General features: G+C 41.6%; 3 protein-coding genes across 5 annotated transcripts in view; 1 reads left to right on the top strand and 2 right to left on the bottom strand.

The window, feature by feature from the left end:
- Positions 1-5717, top strand: part of LOC135498169 (double-stranded RNA-specific editase 1-like) — a 50579-nt gene extending 44862 nt beyond the window's left edge. For both annotated transcript variants that reach the window (XM_064788363.1, XM_064788364.1), the window contains one exon: positions 1755-5717. In XM_064788363.1, the coding sequence (XP_064644433.1) occupies positions 1755-2266 (512 nt within the window). In that variant the 3' untranslated portion in view covers positions 2267-5717. The remainder of the gene's footprint in view (positions 1-1754) is intronic.
- A 649-nt stretch (positions 5718-6366) lies between these two features.
- On the bottom strand, positions 6367-10408 carry LOC135498170 (putative gamma-glutamylcyclotransferase CG2811). Of its 2 annotated transcripts, XM_064788366.1 has the most exons (5): positions 10299-10408; positions 9125-9408; positions 8165-8418; positions 7798-7878; positions 6367-7503 (listed from the first exon to the last, which is right to left on the bottom strand). In XM_064788366.1, the coding sequence occupies exons 2-4, from the start codon at positions 9314-9316 to the stop codon at positions 7812-7814; spliced, it is 513 nt and encodes a 170-aa protein (XP_064644436.1). In that variant the 5' UTR covers positions 9317-9408; positions 10299-10408; the 3' UTR covers positions 6367-7503; positions 7798-7811. The 2 variants fall into 2 exon arrangements, with proteins under 2 accessions (XP_064644436.1, XP_064644435.1); XM_064788365.1 differs by lacking the exon at positions 7798-7878.
- A 3839-nt stretch (positions 10409-14247) lies between these two features.
- On the bottom strand, positions 14248-18671 carry LOC135498011 (peroxisomal trans-2-enoyl-CoA reductase-like). The gene is made up of 8 exons (XM_064788122.1): positions 18200-18671; positions 17964-18097; positions 16898-17063; positions 16513-16594; positions 15942-16038; positions 15421-15531; positions 15088-15202; positions 14248-14856 (listed from the first exon to the last, which is right to left on the bottom strand). Exons 1-8 carry the CDS (start codon positions 18318-18320, stop codon positions 14741-14743), a joined length of 942 nt encoding a protein of 313 aa, XP_064644192.1. The 5' UTR covers positions 18321-18671; the 3' UTR covers positions 14248-14740.
- Between the last annotated feature and the right edge of the window lie 370 nt (positions 18672-19041).

Raw genomic sequence — 19041 nt, 5'->3', positions numbered from 1 at the left:
GAAGAGCTATGAAAGTGACACTCGAAATCGATTGCAATATTCCTCTGTTCGTTTTGCTAATGTATGGCAACTTTGCAGATGGCTGGGGAAATTTGATGGCATTCAATTGACTAGGAAGTTGGTCCTTCACTTATATGTATACGCCTCTTGCCAATGCAAGGTGAGGGAAGAACCTGCCTCTTCAGCCTGGGATGTTAATTTGATGATAACATCATCTTGGTTTAAGGGCAAACCAGTGCTAAATCGTGCATTTTTTTCATTTGATGAATATTCATTTGCCTTGTCCTCTTTGACTGTTTTTTGTGGTTTGTGGAACTGATACGATTTAACCAAATTCCTATCTACCTGATGGTGAAAAACTCGCGCGGTTTCAGATTACAGGCTGGGAAGTAATTGGTGCGGTAGTTGTCAAGAGAGGCGCTGGGGTATGTCTTTATCGAATCAAGGAACTTCCATCACTCAATCGTTTGACAGCAATCTGTTATTACTTGATGAACTATTGAAGTCGATCAGTTCCTTCATAACATGTCGAGGATGGCAGTAGTAGTTTAATTGAACACCAGAGAAAGCTAGTTGGACATTTCTGAAGCATGGCTGTGACAAGTGGGATTGGCCCACGATATTCTGACCAACATATGATGTGATGCATTGCAATAAGCAATGTTTCAAACTGTTTTGGCCCGAATGATTCTGTCTTAGTTGCGACTTAACAAATGCTGGTCCGCAGTATTTCCCCTTGGTTATGTAGGGTACTTTTAATGCCGCAAGAATCACACCTTCTGATGATGAAGCTGTCCTTACCTTGATACTCATTGGTTGTAATGAGGAACAGCAGACAGTATACTGAACAAAACAAACACAACATTCCGAAAGTAAGCTTTTACCTTCCGCAAGTCACACTTTTTTTGGACAGAGTTTATGGTATTGATGTAGTAAGAAATCAGGCATACCGCTGTCATGGCTTTGGGCTAAAGTTAGTTGAAGGCTTATGTGAGCTTAACCAAGGACCGGTGTGTGCCTAAAGCTTTTGGGTTTGTTTTAAAGGAAGCGCATCACTTTGCCTTTGAACTCTTAACGTGAAAAAAACAAGATTGGCTCAAAAGTGATTTGAACCCACATCTTCTCACTTTGCACTCATGATGTAACTACCCCGGGTTACCTTGATCTCAGACAAAAATCTTCATTGTGCAACAGAGACATCACTTCAAATTCGTACGAGTCCTTAGGCTATTCTTCCATTTTGATCAGACATTGTCTGATAGATAAGAACATGTATCAAGACTGTAACAAACCCTCACTGAGAATTTTGCCTCTGTCTCATCTGGGACCTATTGAAATCCTTTACCGAATTGATTTATTCATCATTAAACCAGCTGCACCATTTGGTCAATTAAATCAAACACTTTCTCAATGAAATAAACATTGGCGGTACATCAAGCAGGTTGGTTCTTTTCCTCACCTGTTGGTAATCGTACCTCCTAATGGATTGGGAATTGGTCTGAACGATGTCGGCAAGCCAATTAGGCCGATGAAATTTGATTTCATGGTTCTCGTCTCCCACTTTCAGGAAATGAGTGAGGGACCTCTTTCAACTGTTTTCTGTCAGAAATAATATACTATGTTTTCTCCTGGTAGTATGTCTGTCTGATAGCTGCCCTGACTTTCCCACTGGAAGAGCAGTATTGCTATTCATAGTTGTATCAATCTCTCAATAAATCAAATTGTCAACAGATTTCTTTTATTTCTCGTTACAGGTGCCCTGCTGAGCCACTTTGTTGAGCCCATCTACCTAAACAGCATAATTTTGGGCAGTCTCTACCACGCTGACCACCTATCGCGTGCAATGTATGCCCGCATCACAGACGCCGGAGAAATGCCGCCGCCATACCACATCAATCGTCCATTCCTGAGTGCAATCAGTAACCCGGAGTCGCGGCAGCCCGGCAAGGCGCCCAACTTCAGCGTCAACTGGTGCACAGGTGATGCACGTTTAGAAGTCATCTCGACCACGACAGGCAAGAACGAACAGGGTTACGCTTCCCGCGTGAGTAAGCAGGCCCTGTTCAAGCTGTTCAAGGAGTTGTTCGGCACAGTGCCATCGACCACTGGGGTGCGTGATCTCCCGTCGCACTACGGCGACGTTAAGCAATTGGTTCAGGACTACCAAGCGACGAAGCAGTCCTTGTATAAAGTTTTCCAGGATGCCCGACTCGGAAACTGGGTAAAGAAGCCTGTCGAGCAGGACCAGTTTGCACTGAATTGCTAACCGGTTCCAACCAGTTGGTACAGGTTAGAACTGGCGACTGAAACGGTTCGTTCCAAACTGATTCAGTTTGCTATGGTTCAGCTCATAGCATTGTGCGACATAGCGGAAGAGCATAGCTTTTCAAAGTTGGTTTCGGTAGTTGTCAAGTCATGCGGTATTGCTGAAAGTCTTGGAAGGCAATGCAAAGCTCAAACAGCTGAACTTCTCAGGCAAATTGATACTAATCTACCAGCAGACACCGATTGCCGAAACCAGTTTACTGCTGTGTCACTCATTGCGACGGTCTGCTCTGTTGCATTCTAGATCAAAACGGTTCGCTCCCTAGTTACTTTTGGACATGGGGTAACACGTACCACATTGGGGGTACCACGTACCACATCAGGGGTACCACGTACCGCGTTGGTGCGTCCCCAGAAGTTGCCGAGTTTGACCTTCACCCCTGGTTGCTACCAGCTAGAAGCAGAAAACAATCTGGTTCTGGATGATACACCAAGTTTCTTTGTCACTAAGTTCCAAAAGTCCATGCATCACAGATTTAACAGCCGGTTATGCGCACCGGATTACTGGAGTTTACGAACAGATGTTACGCCGGTTCATGAACTTTTTAAACCCTGCATCCATGGTTGGAATTTACAAAATGATTTTATTCAAACTGTTTACCGACAGTTCAGGATACAATTGGACTGGATATCTAGTCCTTGGATGAACAAATTTATTTCACAAATATCCAGAATTCCAATTAATGAAAATGCAAAACCATTCGAGGAATATATTTGCATTAACCCAAAGAGTGCATCAGGTGAATTAAAGTTTTATTTCTATTCTTATTCCTGGGAGAGGAAAACTATTAAGGATTTTATTGCTTCAATTTTATCAACGGACGAAGTGTTTGGACAAGGTCAATTAAGTTCTACTTTTTTTGCGAGAAACAGTCTTTTAAACAATAAACTTAATCATGATGAATCGGCCATGGGTTTGACCAGTCTTGTATCAGTTTTCCTGTCGCATCAATCATGCAACCAGAGGCAAGCCTCTGTCAACACCGGTTGTCTTACCAACCGGTTCGACGCACCGTTTTATGGCTACGGTTTAAGGTTACAGGTCAGATTAGTCAGTTGTCACAGGTGTAAAATATGCTATTGTAGTGAATTTTGTCGGTTGTGTAGAGCGGTTGTTCACTGTCATTGTCACCTTGTAGATCACACATTTCATCGACGTAAGTTGAAGTTTTTAGGACGTGGTGGGGATGTTTTGAAAATGAGATATTCTCACGATATCCTGACCAAAAAATGGAACATTTTTATGTCAAGCTTAGATTCAAATTTAAACGCTGTCACTTCAGTAAATGGAGAGAAGTCTTTTGTGAATACATCTAGTGAACAGTGGAGCAAATGTAAGCGATGGACACATGTTCGTTTAAAGAAACAACTGAAGTATGTTTCAGGAAATCATGACACATTTTATTATGTTAGATTTCAATGTGAATATTCTTGTAGTTCTGCAGCTCACTTACATTTATGTTGCACTTTCAAAAAATGGGCAGGTCATTCTGAATTCTATGATATAGATCATTCATTTCACAAAAATTCTTGTAAAGTTGTTCAGCCTCATAGTTATTGGACGTTTAGCCACTGCCACAGAAATACATGGACACAAATTCGACCACCGGAAAGAGTCCATTTTGTTGACCCAAGTGTATTATTTCTTAAACTATTTAAGGTTTTGTGGGGGAGGGATTGAAAAATAGGTGACACAAAGTTGTAAAATACTAGTATTGAATGCCAGTTAATTATTTTTTTCCAGCAATTAAATAAAAGAGGAGGTAATTAGCCAATATCTATAGTTAATTTTACGCTTATTTTCACTAATGGAGTCTTATTAGGCTACAATACAATGATTCTTAGATTTTTAAGATTAGGTATTAAGCAAGTATGAAATGATCTCTTATATGGCTTGATTCGAAATCAAATCATTGTTTAGTCTATTTCACGAAAAAATGGCACCGTACAGTGGGAAAGTTGTCAGTATTTCACTTAAAATGGCACGTTCTTGGTCATGTTGAGATTCAGTCAAAGAAAATAGATTTACCGGTAGATACTTTAGCTTTGATTTCTCAGATGAAAGAAATATTTTGTTTACGTGTTTCATTTTCTGCGTGAAATCACCAAAATCATGAGATTGTTTTTTTTCTCTGGTGAAATAGGGTATAATTTGTTTGATTCCCAAAAAACATGTTAAATAACAGAAAATACATTTATTCTTGAAGCTGAAACCACAATGGGGATTTGCACAAAAAATGCTTTTGTCTTTACTAATTATTGGCACAAAGGTGCATTATTGTAAATCAGGCTAATTCCAAATCGAGGATGAAAATTTAAGGAAAAAAAAGACCTTGGACAGTCTTTTTATACGATTAGTTTGTGTGGATAGGATCTTTTTTTTGAGAGAAATTTATGTTTATCTCTTTCTATCACAAGGGTAATTTGCTCAAAATCGCCAGGTTGTTGGATTAATTGCCTGGGCTGAGGAGAAACTAAAATATTCAACAAAACTGTTTAATATTTACAATTTGTTTTAAACACCCTGACTTGGAAAGAATTTTGAAGATGTATTCTCTATTTATGTTTTATGTTAACTGAAAATGCTCCGCAAATGAGATATTTTTATCCCTGCGACTTGCGATGATTATCTCGATGATTATTGCTTCAGTTAGCACTGAAAAGATCGCTGGTCTGCAGGTAAAATCGGTAACCGCTAAGTTTGATATTCATGGCAACCAATTCTTGTCGAAGGCACCTGCAGCAATCACCACTGATGACACTTTCGTTGCGTACAACAATTATTACAGACCGTGGTCACTCTGACAAAAAACTTGTTTGCTGGGCGCTTTAGGTGTCTTGTGATGGGCTTTAAAGGTACTGAGTAAAATGTTGGTAACTTTGGAAAATAACTCTGATTTTCTTTCTTATACTTATAAAGTGTAGCCCCTGAATTTATTTGGTAACTGCTAAGCGGTAATAATCATGAAAATTTCAGTTCTTCATTTCCCCCTCATTGCAGTGTTCAATCACTGGCACAGTCCATCACAGGTTACCTGAAAAATACTAAGGCTGCCTTCTCTATTTCAATGTAATTGGTATGGCCCATCAAGGGTGTTACCATTTATGAATCTGCTCATTGAATTTTAACTTGAATTAAAACTCCAAGAGGGCAAATCTGTACATGTCCTAGAACCTAGGGAAGAATAACTGTTCTATGTTTTTGCTCAAAAAATTGTGCACAATTGGACAAGTTTGGAAGATTATAAAGTCTTTATAGGAGTTGGCAGCCCTGGACCTCATCTTTATGTGTATAATTATGTAAAAGAGTAATTTTATCTGTCCTATCTTGGAAAATTTCATTAATTTTCTTCGGTTCTGTGTTCATAATACAAGAATCTTTATTTATCAAACTATTATTTCATTAGTTTTGTCATCTTTTGATTGTTGCCAAGGAATTTATTGCTGCGAAATGGTGGCAATCGGTGAGATTTGTGTCATCTCCCTGACCTCATATCTAGTTGCCAAACCTGCTATGTATTTGCATGATCTAACTCGAGGAATGGCACTGGTAGTGAGGTCAACAGCAATACTTTCTTGGGCGTCTTCTGTGTATTTTCATAAATGTTATGATATGATTTCATGTGTATAGATCATCAATAAAGAATCAAACTATTCAGAATGCAAGATCATATAACCTGTCAGTACTATGGTCGTTCACATGAATAAACTGGTTACTGGCAAACACCAAACTTACCTGAAACCTTTGCGAGGGTACTGTTGGCCCCTAATCAGTATAATCAGGAGAATGACCACAGTGGTTATGTCGGAGATCCACTACGGTGATTCATGCTTGTGGCAAGGTTACATTGCCACAGGGTTCCAATTGTCCAGTTTCTCGTAGCTGCTGTTTTAATGGGATGCATTTCGCTAGCAGCGCCCTGCAGATAATGATGCACCTGGCACCTGCATAGTTGCAGTGCTCAGGTTATTCACTTGACCACCTTGACTGGGGGGGGGGGGGGGCAAGTAAGAAATTTATAAAAATTTAAGGACCATGGATTAGGATTTAAAATTTTAATATTTCATTCTTTGCGACACTTTTGGGGGAGAAGGCGGTAAGGAAAAGCCTGACTGGTTGTGACCAGTAATAATACATCCAATGAACTATTCAAATGTTGCCTCTGACCAAATCACAGGAGCTAATTTCAGACTGAGGGGACCGACATTACTTTGAGATCAGTGCTTCGAGATCAGTGCATCGAGATCAGCTGCCAATCTCTGTGCCAGGAAGCTCTTGTACAATTTCAGAAGACATGTATAGGACAACTACAGCAGAGGTTTAGAGTCATTGATAAGGGTCACTTCGTGCTCAGTAATACATGTACTCCATGGATTCATGCTGCAGAAAGCATGGCCAGGACTAATATGATAAGCCATGCCCAGGATAGAAGATTGATTTGCAGTGAAATTTCCTATGAAACAAGTCAGGTTGAGGCAGCCTCATTCAACTCGGACTGGCTTGTATCTAAAGGACTGTACATGTAGCCAAAGTTTGTGGCAAAATGTAGCAAAATTGAATTTACTGATAGGTTTTTAACTGGATTATTACTTACGCTAATAGGTGAAGCCTTTTGCCACAGTCTCTAACAAATCATGCTCAAGTTACCAATATTTTTTAACAACTGATAGTTTCATGCTGTGAATATTACCATTGGTTTGCCATCCTGCCTTGATGAGCTGTATCTCAAGTGCTGCTATCTATAAATTGAAGCTGGTACCTTTCACAGACTTGAACAGGTTTTATCCAATAGTGGGAGAGTAGTTGTATCCGCAAACTGATATCGGTTGAAATAACACTTTGGGCTCATGTCACCCCATCCTGACGTAATCAGTGGTTTTAAATATACCTCCGCCTCTTGATCTCTGGATGATGTCGCCCCGTCTTACAGTAATTCTCATCGATCGGTATATTCACAATTATTCCACGCTTTAGTGAAGAATTTTCCTGAGAATGTTTTTCTAATTTTTATTCCACGCTTTAGTGAAGAATTTTCCTGAGAATGTTTTTCTAATTTTTATTCCACGCTTTAGTGAAGAATTTTCCTGAGAATGATTTTCTAATTTTCATCGCAGTTGTTCCCTTTGACGAAGTCGTTCAAGTATTTTGCATGTTCTTCACGGCTCCTCCCTGCTGGCCTGCAAAAAATAATCGAAATTAAACAATGAACTGGACTTAGTTGGAAACTGACGGCGCTATGGGTACTGGTATTCATATACATTAGAGGCCATCGTAACTTCATTCCCCAAAAGTCTTAAGACTGAGATGATAATATTATAAGCCACCTTTCAGCATTCCAAGCTTCGTGTTAAATGCCTACGTCGTCCATTTCATCAAATGGAAAGGAAAAGTCGGAATAAAGACGAAAAGAATAGCCTCGGCGAGAGATTGAAGCAATACAGTGCAACGTGCTGGCAGTGAAATATGCATACTTTTCTTAGCTTGTTCACATGCTATCGACTTCTTTCTCAATTAATTCATGGAGAACACTTAAATCTTCTAGATCCTCCTCGCTAAAATAAAACCAAATGTAGACGAAGATTTCAGTAGCTAGCAGACGATTCAAATCAAAACGAGTGTGCTGTGTCCTGCTTCATGTGCAGGTGCTTGATTTGCACCAATACCTATTACAGCGACAATACCTACTGCTCAAAATTTAAACCAAAAGTTTCAGCATTCATTGGGTCTTAACGAAAAGGAGCTGGTGCACCATCTCGCTTCATTGCATCAAGCCATCATACACGGCCAAGCATTATTTCAAGATACTTCTTTCAAATCCTCGGGGAACAATCACTCTACCTTTTCTTATAAGATCGTAAATGATCATTGGAATCGTATGACTTCAAGAATGGCAGTTGCAGCATCTTTTTGTTGAACTCTTTCATGAGATACACCCAGGCACTGCCAGTGCTGTCCTCTGTTGGTTTATCTTGTGAATCTTTCTTGAACGTGAAGGGAATAATTTCACGTTGGTAAAAATTTGGATGGTTTTCTAGGTCATCTAAAACTTTGAGCATTTTGTCGTCGACATCAAATATTTCACCAGTAATATTCTGAAAAAAAGTATTTCCTTTCAATGGAGAGTGGTTTTGTGCAGTCGCATTACTATATTGCTCTATTACTGCCAACACTGGTTTGTGGAGAACACAGGTACGTGAAAATACCAGAATCACTCCAATCAATCGGCCCATAATTGATGCACAAAACCTAGAAAAGACTACACATATTGCTGCCAAGGTTCTATGCTTGCTTTCTGTAGGGTTTGTGCGCCCGATTGATTGTTAACCGATATAGATTCTGATATCGTTACGTTCTTCTCACATATCCGGGACCTCTAGTGCTATATGTACCAACTTTCAGCAAAGTTGCATGCCCAATAACTGCACCAGTAATTATGAACGGCATACCCCTTTAAGCTATGCATTCCAACCAACGCATAACTTCTCGGGATGTAACAAAGTCATATTTCTACCCAATTTCCGTATCCAGCCAAGACAAACACACCGATTGTCATCCTGCATATTTCTACCCAATTTCCGTATCCAGCCAAGACAAACACACCGATTGTCATCCTGCAAAATATCTCGCAAAAACTGGCAGAAAACTAAGCCAAGAGCCTTGAATTTTGAGTTTAAGAGATCAGGGCAATCGGGACTAAGTAACTTCCCTTCTTCTTCTAATCCATATATACAAAGGGAGGTATCAAGCAAGCATGGATGCCGCTTCAAGACTTGAGACAACAGAGACCAGTATTCATACCTCGCCTTCGCCCGGCACATCCAAGAGAAACGGTATATTATATGGCGTCGCTGTCACGAGGGGACGCCGGTCCTGAAGTTGTCCTATCCCAATATATTTGGCCTCTCCATTGTCCTTGTTCTGTATGAGGTAGTGGTTAGGTTGTCCTCGGAGTAGTGTCCCATAGACTAACACTCTGGTGTAGTTTGTCATTGTCGTTATAGTGATCTGGAGCAATCTGATTACCTCTTATCCTTAATCCGATCTGCCACTCAAGCTGCAAGATATTTTCTATCCGGAATGATCTGGAAGAAAGCGGAGAAAGTTGGCAACCGACAGCACATACCACTACCAGGACTTCCTCATACAGAAGGATGCCCCTGTAGACTGGTACGTCTGTCTTGGAGGAGCAGAGCACATGGATATGCTGGAAATTCCTTGTTTTTAAGGGGGTGTACAAGCTCCAAGTTCTAGAATAATGACCTTCTGAGGACACCAAATGTAGTCTGGAAAGACAACTGGGCCGGTATGTCTGTCTTGGTGTGAACGACACATGGCTTGATGCGACTCCAGGTGTGCCAGTGGCCTAAATTTGATTTGGAGGGAGAGTTAGATACAAAAGAACCCACTGTATACAAGCTGCACTCCTACGGAAATCATCCTCTGATCTGAGGACACCAAATCAACGGTCTGAGGTTGTGACTTCAGGAGCGCCAAAGCCTCCACTCCAATGTGCATGTAAAGACGTATGCATTTTGAAAGCATTGACACTGCTGGCTATGGGGGCCGGGGGAGAGCATATGTACCGATATTACACTGCTTGACCAAAGATTTGATATGTATGCACTATAGAAATCATCATGATGACCAATACGGGAGGCCTTCCTGACCATTGTATGCTCTCCCACACCATGATTTTAAACATAAATTATTGACTACTCAGGAGGGTGTAATTTGATCTACTACTCAAGCAGCACAAGCTAAACCAAATGCTTTGATATTTGTCTATGAATTAGCCCATTTTTAAGCACAGGCGACAGATAAGGACCAAATGCACCAACGACTGTGAATTCCGTTACACCACTTTGCCGAGCATTGTCATGAAACATTGTTTCCTCTTGCCAACTACTCTGCAATAACACTGAAATACGATACACCAGTATAAAATGGGCAGTATTTTCATATGTCTACATACTTATCTCATCAACAGACATATCACCAAATGTCGATTACATAAAACTCGATGCGATTTTTGATATTTGATAAGCAGTCAGCTGAAAATCAACCTCGTTTCTCGTTTGTAAAGTACCCTGGTGGCGAGAATTGTAACTTCCTTTTCAAGTGTCGACGTAGTTCCGGTTCAAGAGTTAGGAAGTTTCTCATCAAAATAAGGTATAAATCACCGTTTTCCTCCCGACTTTCTCGTTAAGAATTTTCACTGCATTACTTTGATACATAAAGATCCTACTCACATACTATTTATGCACACAATTTGTATGTATGAGCTAATTTTAGTCTGTCAATTTGGACGGCCAAAATGGTCGAAAATTTTGTGCTACGTGTACAAAATGTACATGAGTCCTGTAGTACATTTACATTACCGTCTAAATTGAACACCAGATAAAGATGTTCGTTTGTGCAGTATGGCCAGTTTAGTAGACTGTATGTTATCATTACACCACAAGAGTTTTAATGCCTTATGCTTTATTATCCATTAGGCATTATCTTATGTTTTTATGAGTTTTATTAATATAAATAGCCCTAGGCCCTTTGCCAGATAGTGAGATACGCCAGTGCCAGTCCTTGGCTGGCTAGTACAACAATCAAAAATAAGATCAGACGCTTGAGTTGTGTCTAAATATGGTTGCAGCACTGTGCCAAAGACTATCTTTTAATCCAAGTATTGAAAGAATGTTCCTTATGAAATTTATATTTTCAGGCATCATGGATCAAGTAATGGCCTTCGTTGAGCCTGCCAAGCAGTTCTCAAAGGACTCCATTCGCCTAGTGAAAAGGTGCACAAAGCCAGATAGAAAAGGTACGTTTCTGTAATTGTTTTTAAATCAGATTCCAATTTCCAGCATTCTTTGTTTAGAATAAGGTGTCGTCAATAATTCTAAGATTATAAACTTATCAAACATAACATATTAATATTTGTATAATTTTTTCAGAATTCCAGAAAATTGCCATGGCCACAGCAATTGGCTTTGCCATAATGGGTTTCATTGGATTCTTCGTCAAGTTAATCCACATCCCCATCAACAATATCATAGTGTAAGTATGAGTTGTCGCGTAGATTACCAATGGTGGTCAAGTTATAATTGAGGTTATTCATATCTACTCCATTAAAGTTCTTGCTGATAGAAAGTGCAACTCAAATTCTCAAAATGCTCGTTTCGACTTAATTTGCCAGCATTGGTCACCAATGTCTTCATTTTTAGCCAACTAGGGCCTTGAAAATATTGATTGCTCATAGAACATGGCACAAATATGTATTATGGAGATGAATGTCTCCTAAATTTCAATGAAACTATTGATCATATGTAATAAGAGATACCTCTTTCTGTCTTTCAGGGGTTCCTAGATGGACAAGTCACGACCTTCCATATGTGTACATTGCCATTCAAAAATGGACATGACATTTTATAAACACTTCCCATCCCTGCGGTTAACAAGAACTATTTTTGTGCACACTGGAAGAACACTTGGTGTCATTATCTAACTGAAAAACATATTCTTGACCAAAGTGAAATCTTTTTGCTGAAGTTTTTCTGTAAAAGTTCTTTGTGCTGGTGATTTTCAGTGGACAAATGCATTTTCATGGGAGAAAGTATCCAGGGCTGTCTTGACCGTTTTCTCCTGTTTCTCTTGTGCAGAGATCAGGGCAAGGGATACATTGTGTAGGGATTGGGGAGGAGGGATCTGAAAATCTGGGGCAAATGACGCAAAATTCTGTGTTCGTCTAAACACATGAGGGGATATTCTTGGGAGCAATCCAGAAAACAAGTTGGTGAAACAGGAAATTTTCCCGATTTTGTGTAAAAAGATCTTTCAACAAAATTGTCTTACAGATGTGATGAGCTGGAAAACTTTCTGTTTCATAGTAAATTATCCATTGATGTCTAATGATGTAAATTATATTAGTTTATTGTGTGAATCTAATAAAGATTTTAATTCTTACTTTGTCTCCATGTTACTTGATGTGTATTCTGTGAACTTTTTCTGTCATCTGAGACCTGTCCACTGAAGTCACAGAAGCTACTCTCTACGACAGACGTCTGCCACTACAGTATGTCCACTGACGTATTAGGCTCTCCCTTATCATACCAGACAGACCACTCCCGTCTTTGACAATCCGCTTGCGTCTCAGATTGTCCTGTTGTCAAAAACTGTCCTGGACAGCCTCCAACTGGATAGTCAGGACGACAGAACAGCAGACGACAAAGATGGCTGAGGTGTATCCAAGCTGGATCACGACCCAAGCCACTGGACACAATCTCTGACAGAAAAGGAAAAGATAAGCAGGAGTTTCTGAGTTGGCAGGGGCAGAGATACTGCTTTGGGATACGTTCTGGAACTCGGAACAACTGTCCTTAGCAGACGAAATCATGCTTTTGTCTTCTGTCTCAGATTGTGTTTTGTCATCTCTGGATGTGCTCCGCTGTATTAGGCTGTCCACCATCGTCTCGGACTCTCTCCGTCTCGGGCTGTCCTCTGTGGTGTAAGACTGTGCTTAGCAGTCTTAGACGGTTGACTGTGCAATCGAGACGACAGAGAACATTCTTAGACGGCAGAGGGAAGTCAGAGATTGCCGAGGTGTGTCCGAGACGGCAGAGAACAGCCCAAGCCGTCGGCCTATAGCCAGAGACAGCAGTACAATCTGGGACAGGAGAAGACATTTTGAGACGGCAGAGGGCAGTTCAGGATGAAAGAGGACTCTCCGAGACTTCAGAGTGGAGGGAATGATGGCGGCCGGGAAGACAGCCAGCGTCGGCAAAGGACACTCTGTGTTGTTGTTTGACCCAAGGTGCCATGGGACACATCCAAGAACCATCCAAACTGTCCTTAGCAGTCTGAGACTTTTTTCTGAACATTCATCACAGCATATAACAGTATGAGACGGCTGATAGCAGAAAAAGGCGGTCAGAAAGAGTCGGAGGTGGTAGTGGACACACAAGGGAAGCGGAGGACAGCCAGAGTCGAAAGAACAGAGGCTGAGACTGGAGGGGAAAGTCTGAGATGGACGAGGAGTGTCAGAGACTGCGAAGCACGGCCCGAGTAGGCGAAGTGGAGTCAGAGATGGCAGAACACAATCTGGGACAGGACAGGAACGTCTGAGATGTTAGAAGACAGTCCAAGAAGGCAGAGGAAAGCAAAAGACGGCGGCCGAGAGTCTGTGATGTTGAAATCCTTCATCTGTCCTGTATACCGTCTCGGACTTTCCTGCGTCGGCCAGGACTGTCTCTACCGTGTCGGACTTTCCTCTGCCGTATTTGGCTGTCTTCTGTCTTTATAGACCCTCTGTCATCCCAGGCTCTGCTACGTTGGGCTGTCCATTGACGTATTATACCCTCCCTTATCGTATATACCAGGCAGTCCTCTGCCGCCTTAGACAATCTGCTGCTGTCTCATACTGTCTTCAGTCGTCACATGCTCTCGGCGGTCGTCGCAGGTTGTCCTCTGCAATCTTCGGCTATTTCTGCCGTAGAAGACTGTCCATGTTTGCTGGACAGTCGAGACAGAAAAGAAGCTGTCTTGAATGGCAGAGGGCGGTTTGAGATGTCGAAGTGTCCGAAACGGCAGATGACAGCCATGGCCAGCGGAAGTCCTCAGGCTGTCCTTTACTGTCCCGGACTGTCCTCTACCATATCACGATCTCCACTGACGTATTAGGCTCTTCCTTACCGTGTGTGAACAACCGTGCCAGACAGTCTCCAGCCGTCTAAGCCAATATGCTGCCGTCTCAGACTCAGATCATAGACGCAGGGTGTCCCCTGCCGTCTCGGATTGTACTCAGTCAGATTGTCCTCTGACGTTTCGGCCGACTTTTCTCTTTGAAACTGCTGTTCAACTCGAGGTTCGCGATATTACCGATGGTCACCGTCTGGGCGAATATTTAAAGAAATCAGATCACAACACAGAAATGTATAAAAGGTAGTATACATTTTATTCCACGGGCGCGCACATAAAAAAGAGCACCCCTTCTCGCATATCACATATTGAGACAAAACTTCTTGTACACAAGAAATACATGAGGTTTTTTATACACTTAATATAAAGATAGCAATACCAATAAACATCTGAATATAAAATTTATTTAATCCAGCCAGTGGCGCAATAATAATTATTATATTATTCAGAATGTGATTTGATACCAAGAAGATGATGATGGTGATGATAAACAGTCTTCTCGGGGCACATTCGCGGTACTTTCTCAGGGAGAGTACTGTGATGACGTCATCATCGTCAAGGAGACTGGATTACTTGGGATAATCTCCATATTGTGCAATGACTGCTTACAATGGCGTCAAATCGTGACTTGATATCTTTGGCCCTGTTGATTAGAATCCATTGTCTTATAGCACTATTTTCGGACTCCATTTTCGGAATCGTCCCGTCTCCAAAACATCCCTGTTCTTAGACCACGATTTCCTCGAATGTTACGTCAGCCTTCTTCTTCTCTGCCTCTATATCTGGATTGGACGGAGGTTGGGCGTCGCCCTCCCATGTATAGGCAGGCATGCTGTTGTGAACTGGAAAACGGAGACGGGAAATCTTACATAAATACAAGCCCTGCGGTGACGGAATTAACACACCTGGGGCAAAAGAACGTAAGGGGAAAAAGAACGTAACGTACATGTATGTATATGGATATGCCTGGAAAAGGCCTCAATAAGTACATTTCAGATACCCGATCGGCCACGTTGTGTACCTCGGACCAATGAGTCTATGACAGACAGAACACTTCGCGCATATATACACACCTGGGACTTTCCATGAAAGTTGTGAGTACAGGCTTCCGCCGCCGTCTACGTTGAGAGTGGCCCCGGTGATAAAGTTTGCGCCGGGGGACAGAAGGAAACACACTGCTGACGAGATCTAAAAATACAATTAAAGGAGGTTTGGGCTTATTGGAATTAGAATTAAAGAAGGATTGGGGTTATTGCTTCTAGCTGAATTTAGATTGGTCTTTGATCGAGCATGCACATCCGCAACAAAGAATTGAAGCTGAACAGTCAGCGTTTCACTCCGGACTCTTTCGACTGACGTCGACTGGATTTATTTTCCACACAAGTACTAAGACTTCATGTACTCACTTCTGCTGGGGTGCCCAATCTGCACATTGGTATACCAGGAATCTGATCCTCGAAGTATTTCGGGTTAACTTTCTTGTAGTTCTCGCTAGCTGTTTCTGACCATATTTTGCCCTGAAAACGAACAAGGTTTAATATGCATTAGAAGAAGATTAGACACATCAAAACCTCCGTTGGCTGATTATAGGCAGCAGCAGATGTTGGTAGCATTGTTAGCTTTTTGACTGAAACAATACTGTCACAACCAATCTTGCATCGCAACGCTGTCGCTTGTTGGTTTCAAAACGAAATTAGTGTGGTTTAGATTCCGGAATGCAGTGCCGCCTGTTCCCATATTTTCATACCTTAGATTCTGGAATGCGTCATAAACGAAGACATGGTAATTCATGGTAATTCATGCACTTAGAGATAGTGTCGGTATTTCGATCTGCAAGCCGACTGTTCTATCAGGGGTTTTCAATCCCCCTCCGCTCGATAATTATGACATAGGAGTGAAAAACCAAGAATCACAGGATGGTTCTTACCGGTGCAACAGAGTTGATTCGAACTCCGTTTTCAGCCCATTCGATTGAGAGAGATTTCGTCATATTGTCAACTGCGGCCCGTGCTGCCCCCGTGTGACTAAAAAATTAATAACATAATTTTCACAACAGTATTAGCGAGGATAAGATTCTGAATTTAAAGGACATCGTCGGTCTGCAATGTGCGAAGCGGAGCGCAAAGAAAGAGCAAGAATGAACGAGGTTACGTCATATGCTTGAGAATTTGGTCAGCCTTTTGTACGTTTATCGCATGCGTGCTCAAGATAATTAACCTCTTTATTGAAAAGGGCAACTTGGGCGTTGGATTTGCCTGACCAAGAGGACAATGTCCCTGCTTGCTCGCTGATAACGATTTTCGCCAGTGTTGCGTGGCAGTGTTTGACTGACTTGTGAATATCATACACCGCATTCAAGTGCTCTGTTTATTGCAGTTCAATGATTTTTTCAAATATTCTCTTTGGAGCAGTCACGGTAAAACCAACATATCTCATGCCCAAGTTGTCCCTTTAAGACACGTGAAGAATCCAAATCTTTCCGTGAATAGCCCACTTACGTCACACCGGGAAAGCCTTTCCACATATCTGCGATGATATTCACGATGCTTCCTCCATAGTATTTCATATGTTGATTAAATACTGAAAAATAAGCCATCAGAGTTATTACCAAAGGTGATCAGGGAAAATTTTGTTACAGCTTATACAAAGTCACCAGACAATGCGTGGTAGAGTAACGCGTTACCGTAAATCAACAACTCCGGGAGGATTCGTTCACACGGATATGGTTTCAGGAAACCCAGACCTGACCTCTCTGCACAGCCATTGAAAACAACTGGTGCCAGGATACATTGGACTATACCCCGTCGTCATTAAAATGTGCTCTTGTCAAGCCTATACATCAAAGAATTGGGCCATTGGAATGACCTTCCTTGTTTGCCTTACCTTCTTTTGAACACAGGAAGGTTCCGTTTAGATTCGTGTCGACCACGGCGTGCCAACCTTTGTAGCTGATGTCACTGGCCGGAGACCGGAACTGACCACCGCCATTATTGACCAGAAAGTCGAGGCCTCCGTACGTCATGAGGGTATTCGAAACGAGATCCTTCACCTGGAACGATAAAGTCGTCATAAACGTGTGTTGTCGCCAAATCAAGGGGTAAAATTAACAATGCCCGATTCGGCAAAGCATCACATAGCATAAAGTCACGCCTAATAAAATACCCGTAGTCAGTTTCATAGAGTCACTTCACAATTCAGTCAAACGCAATTAAACTATGATTGTTTGACAACAAGCAAAGGTAACTCGTGTGTAGGATTTTGGTGGATAGGAGGAGGATGATACCCCTGCACGCCTCAATGCACCGCCACATGTACTGTCATACTAATGCAGATCTCTAATATCATGATTATTTCAAGCATTGGATGAGGATTTTGACATTGACGCATTTATGGTACAATGTATTTTAATATCATGCCGTAAATACAATCATGTAGTTGACATTTTGATACATTTTTCATGTTTCCATGTTTTCTCGTGAACAGAAAGCATGAAATCATACTTATACTTATACATAATACTACTGCTGATACAATACCGGTTATGTAATTAACTATCATGCTGAAGGCCTAATTACATAATACTTTGTAAATTCAATTTCAACGAAACATGATTTCCCAGTTGATCACTGCTGACAGTGGCCCGAATTGTCCATCCTACTTCCTGGTCTATGTCATGGCTTGACACTCAATGTATTGACATTATACGGAGGCAATACCGCTGAAAGTTCAGAATGGGTCTATATAGGTATATATATACATGCTAAGTATATTATAGGGAGGTTTCGCATCGCTCCCGAAACGCCAACGTGGACGCGTATCCAATTGTTCGACACTGGTATATTCGCGTTCGCGTGTCGGGGACTATATGCGAAAAAAACCTATATTGCAGATACCTAGTGAATTCGTGGCATGCGAGTTCTAAACCTCTCTATTTTCAAACATTACCAACCTGGTCCTCTTTTCTGATATTACAGACTGTTGCTTGGATATCACTGGACCTGGACTGACCGACGGACTGGCGGAAACCGGACAGGGCGTCCGTTAATCGCTCTTCGTTCCTGGAGGCGATCATTACTCGACATCCTGTAATAGAGACACGTGGTATAAATATTTGAACAAAAAAATTAAGGCAGTAAGGACAATGGACTATGAGGTGAAAAGGTTTTAAATATCAAAACCGCTTACCAAGATCCAGTAGTTCTCTTGCGATCGCGCGTCCGATGCCGGTTGCTCCTCCCGTGACGATAGCTGTCCTTCCCCTGAGCATCCCTGGACGGAAGACACTCCCAAGAGATGCCATGACCATGTGACTAGATACGGAGAGAGATAATGATTATGATATCTGGCGATTGCCCTAACAATCAGAACCTCAATTCTTAGGAAGGATCAGTCTTGATCGTCTGAGGAGGGACACTATAGATTTTTCGCAATGTTGCTTTGGGAAGACGAGACAAATCCTAAGCCGTCGGCTGTCTTGTCTCTGCGCAATCTGCTCCAAGTCCGAAGTCTGATGGCGTCACAACTCCGAAGACGACGATGATTGGTTCTGTGACTTATCAGGATCTGGTGTTGACTTCCTCGTCTTTGAATTGTCTGGATTTAAACGCCAAAAGATGGTCAGGTCTTTGCGTGTCGTCTGCCACGAGTTTTCCGTCGTTCTGTTAGACGAGACATTGTAGCTCTCAGGATGTCCACTTATTCGCCCAGTAAACATTGACCTTGGTCAGCTGATTCGGAATGGGCATTTCGACTGACCTGATGTTCCTGGGATTTTCCGAATATTCAATTGATATACCATGTCCGTTTTTATCATGTTCATATCTGGCCTAAATGGACGGCTTACGTATGCTCGCTTAAGGTTGAAATTGGGGAAATCCCACTATTATTTACCACAATCATAAATATCGGGTTTCCCCCAAAAAACCGTCACATTTATTGACTTGAGCTAATCTTACTATGACATTGACAAATTCTTACGTCAAAAATTCTCCAAGGCCACTTTCACATTAGAAAGTTTTGCAAGCCCC

Source organism: Lineus longissimus, chromosome 13, assembly GCF_910592395.1.
Source record: "Lineus longissimus chromosome 13, tnLinLong1.2, whole genome shotgun sequence".
NCBI lineage: Eukaryota > Metazoa > Nemertea > Pilidiophora > Heteronemertea > Lineidae > Lineus > Lineus longissimus.
This window is presented reverse-complemented; position numbering and strand designations above follow the sequence as displayed.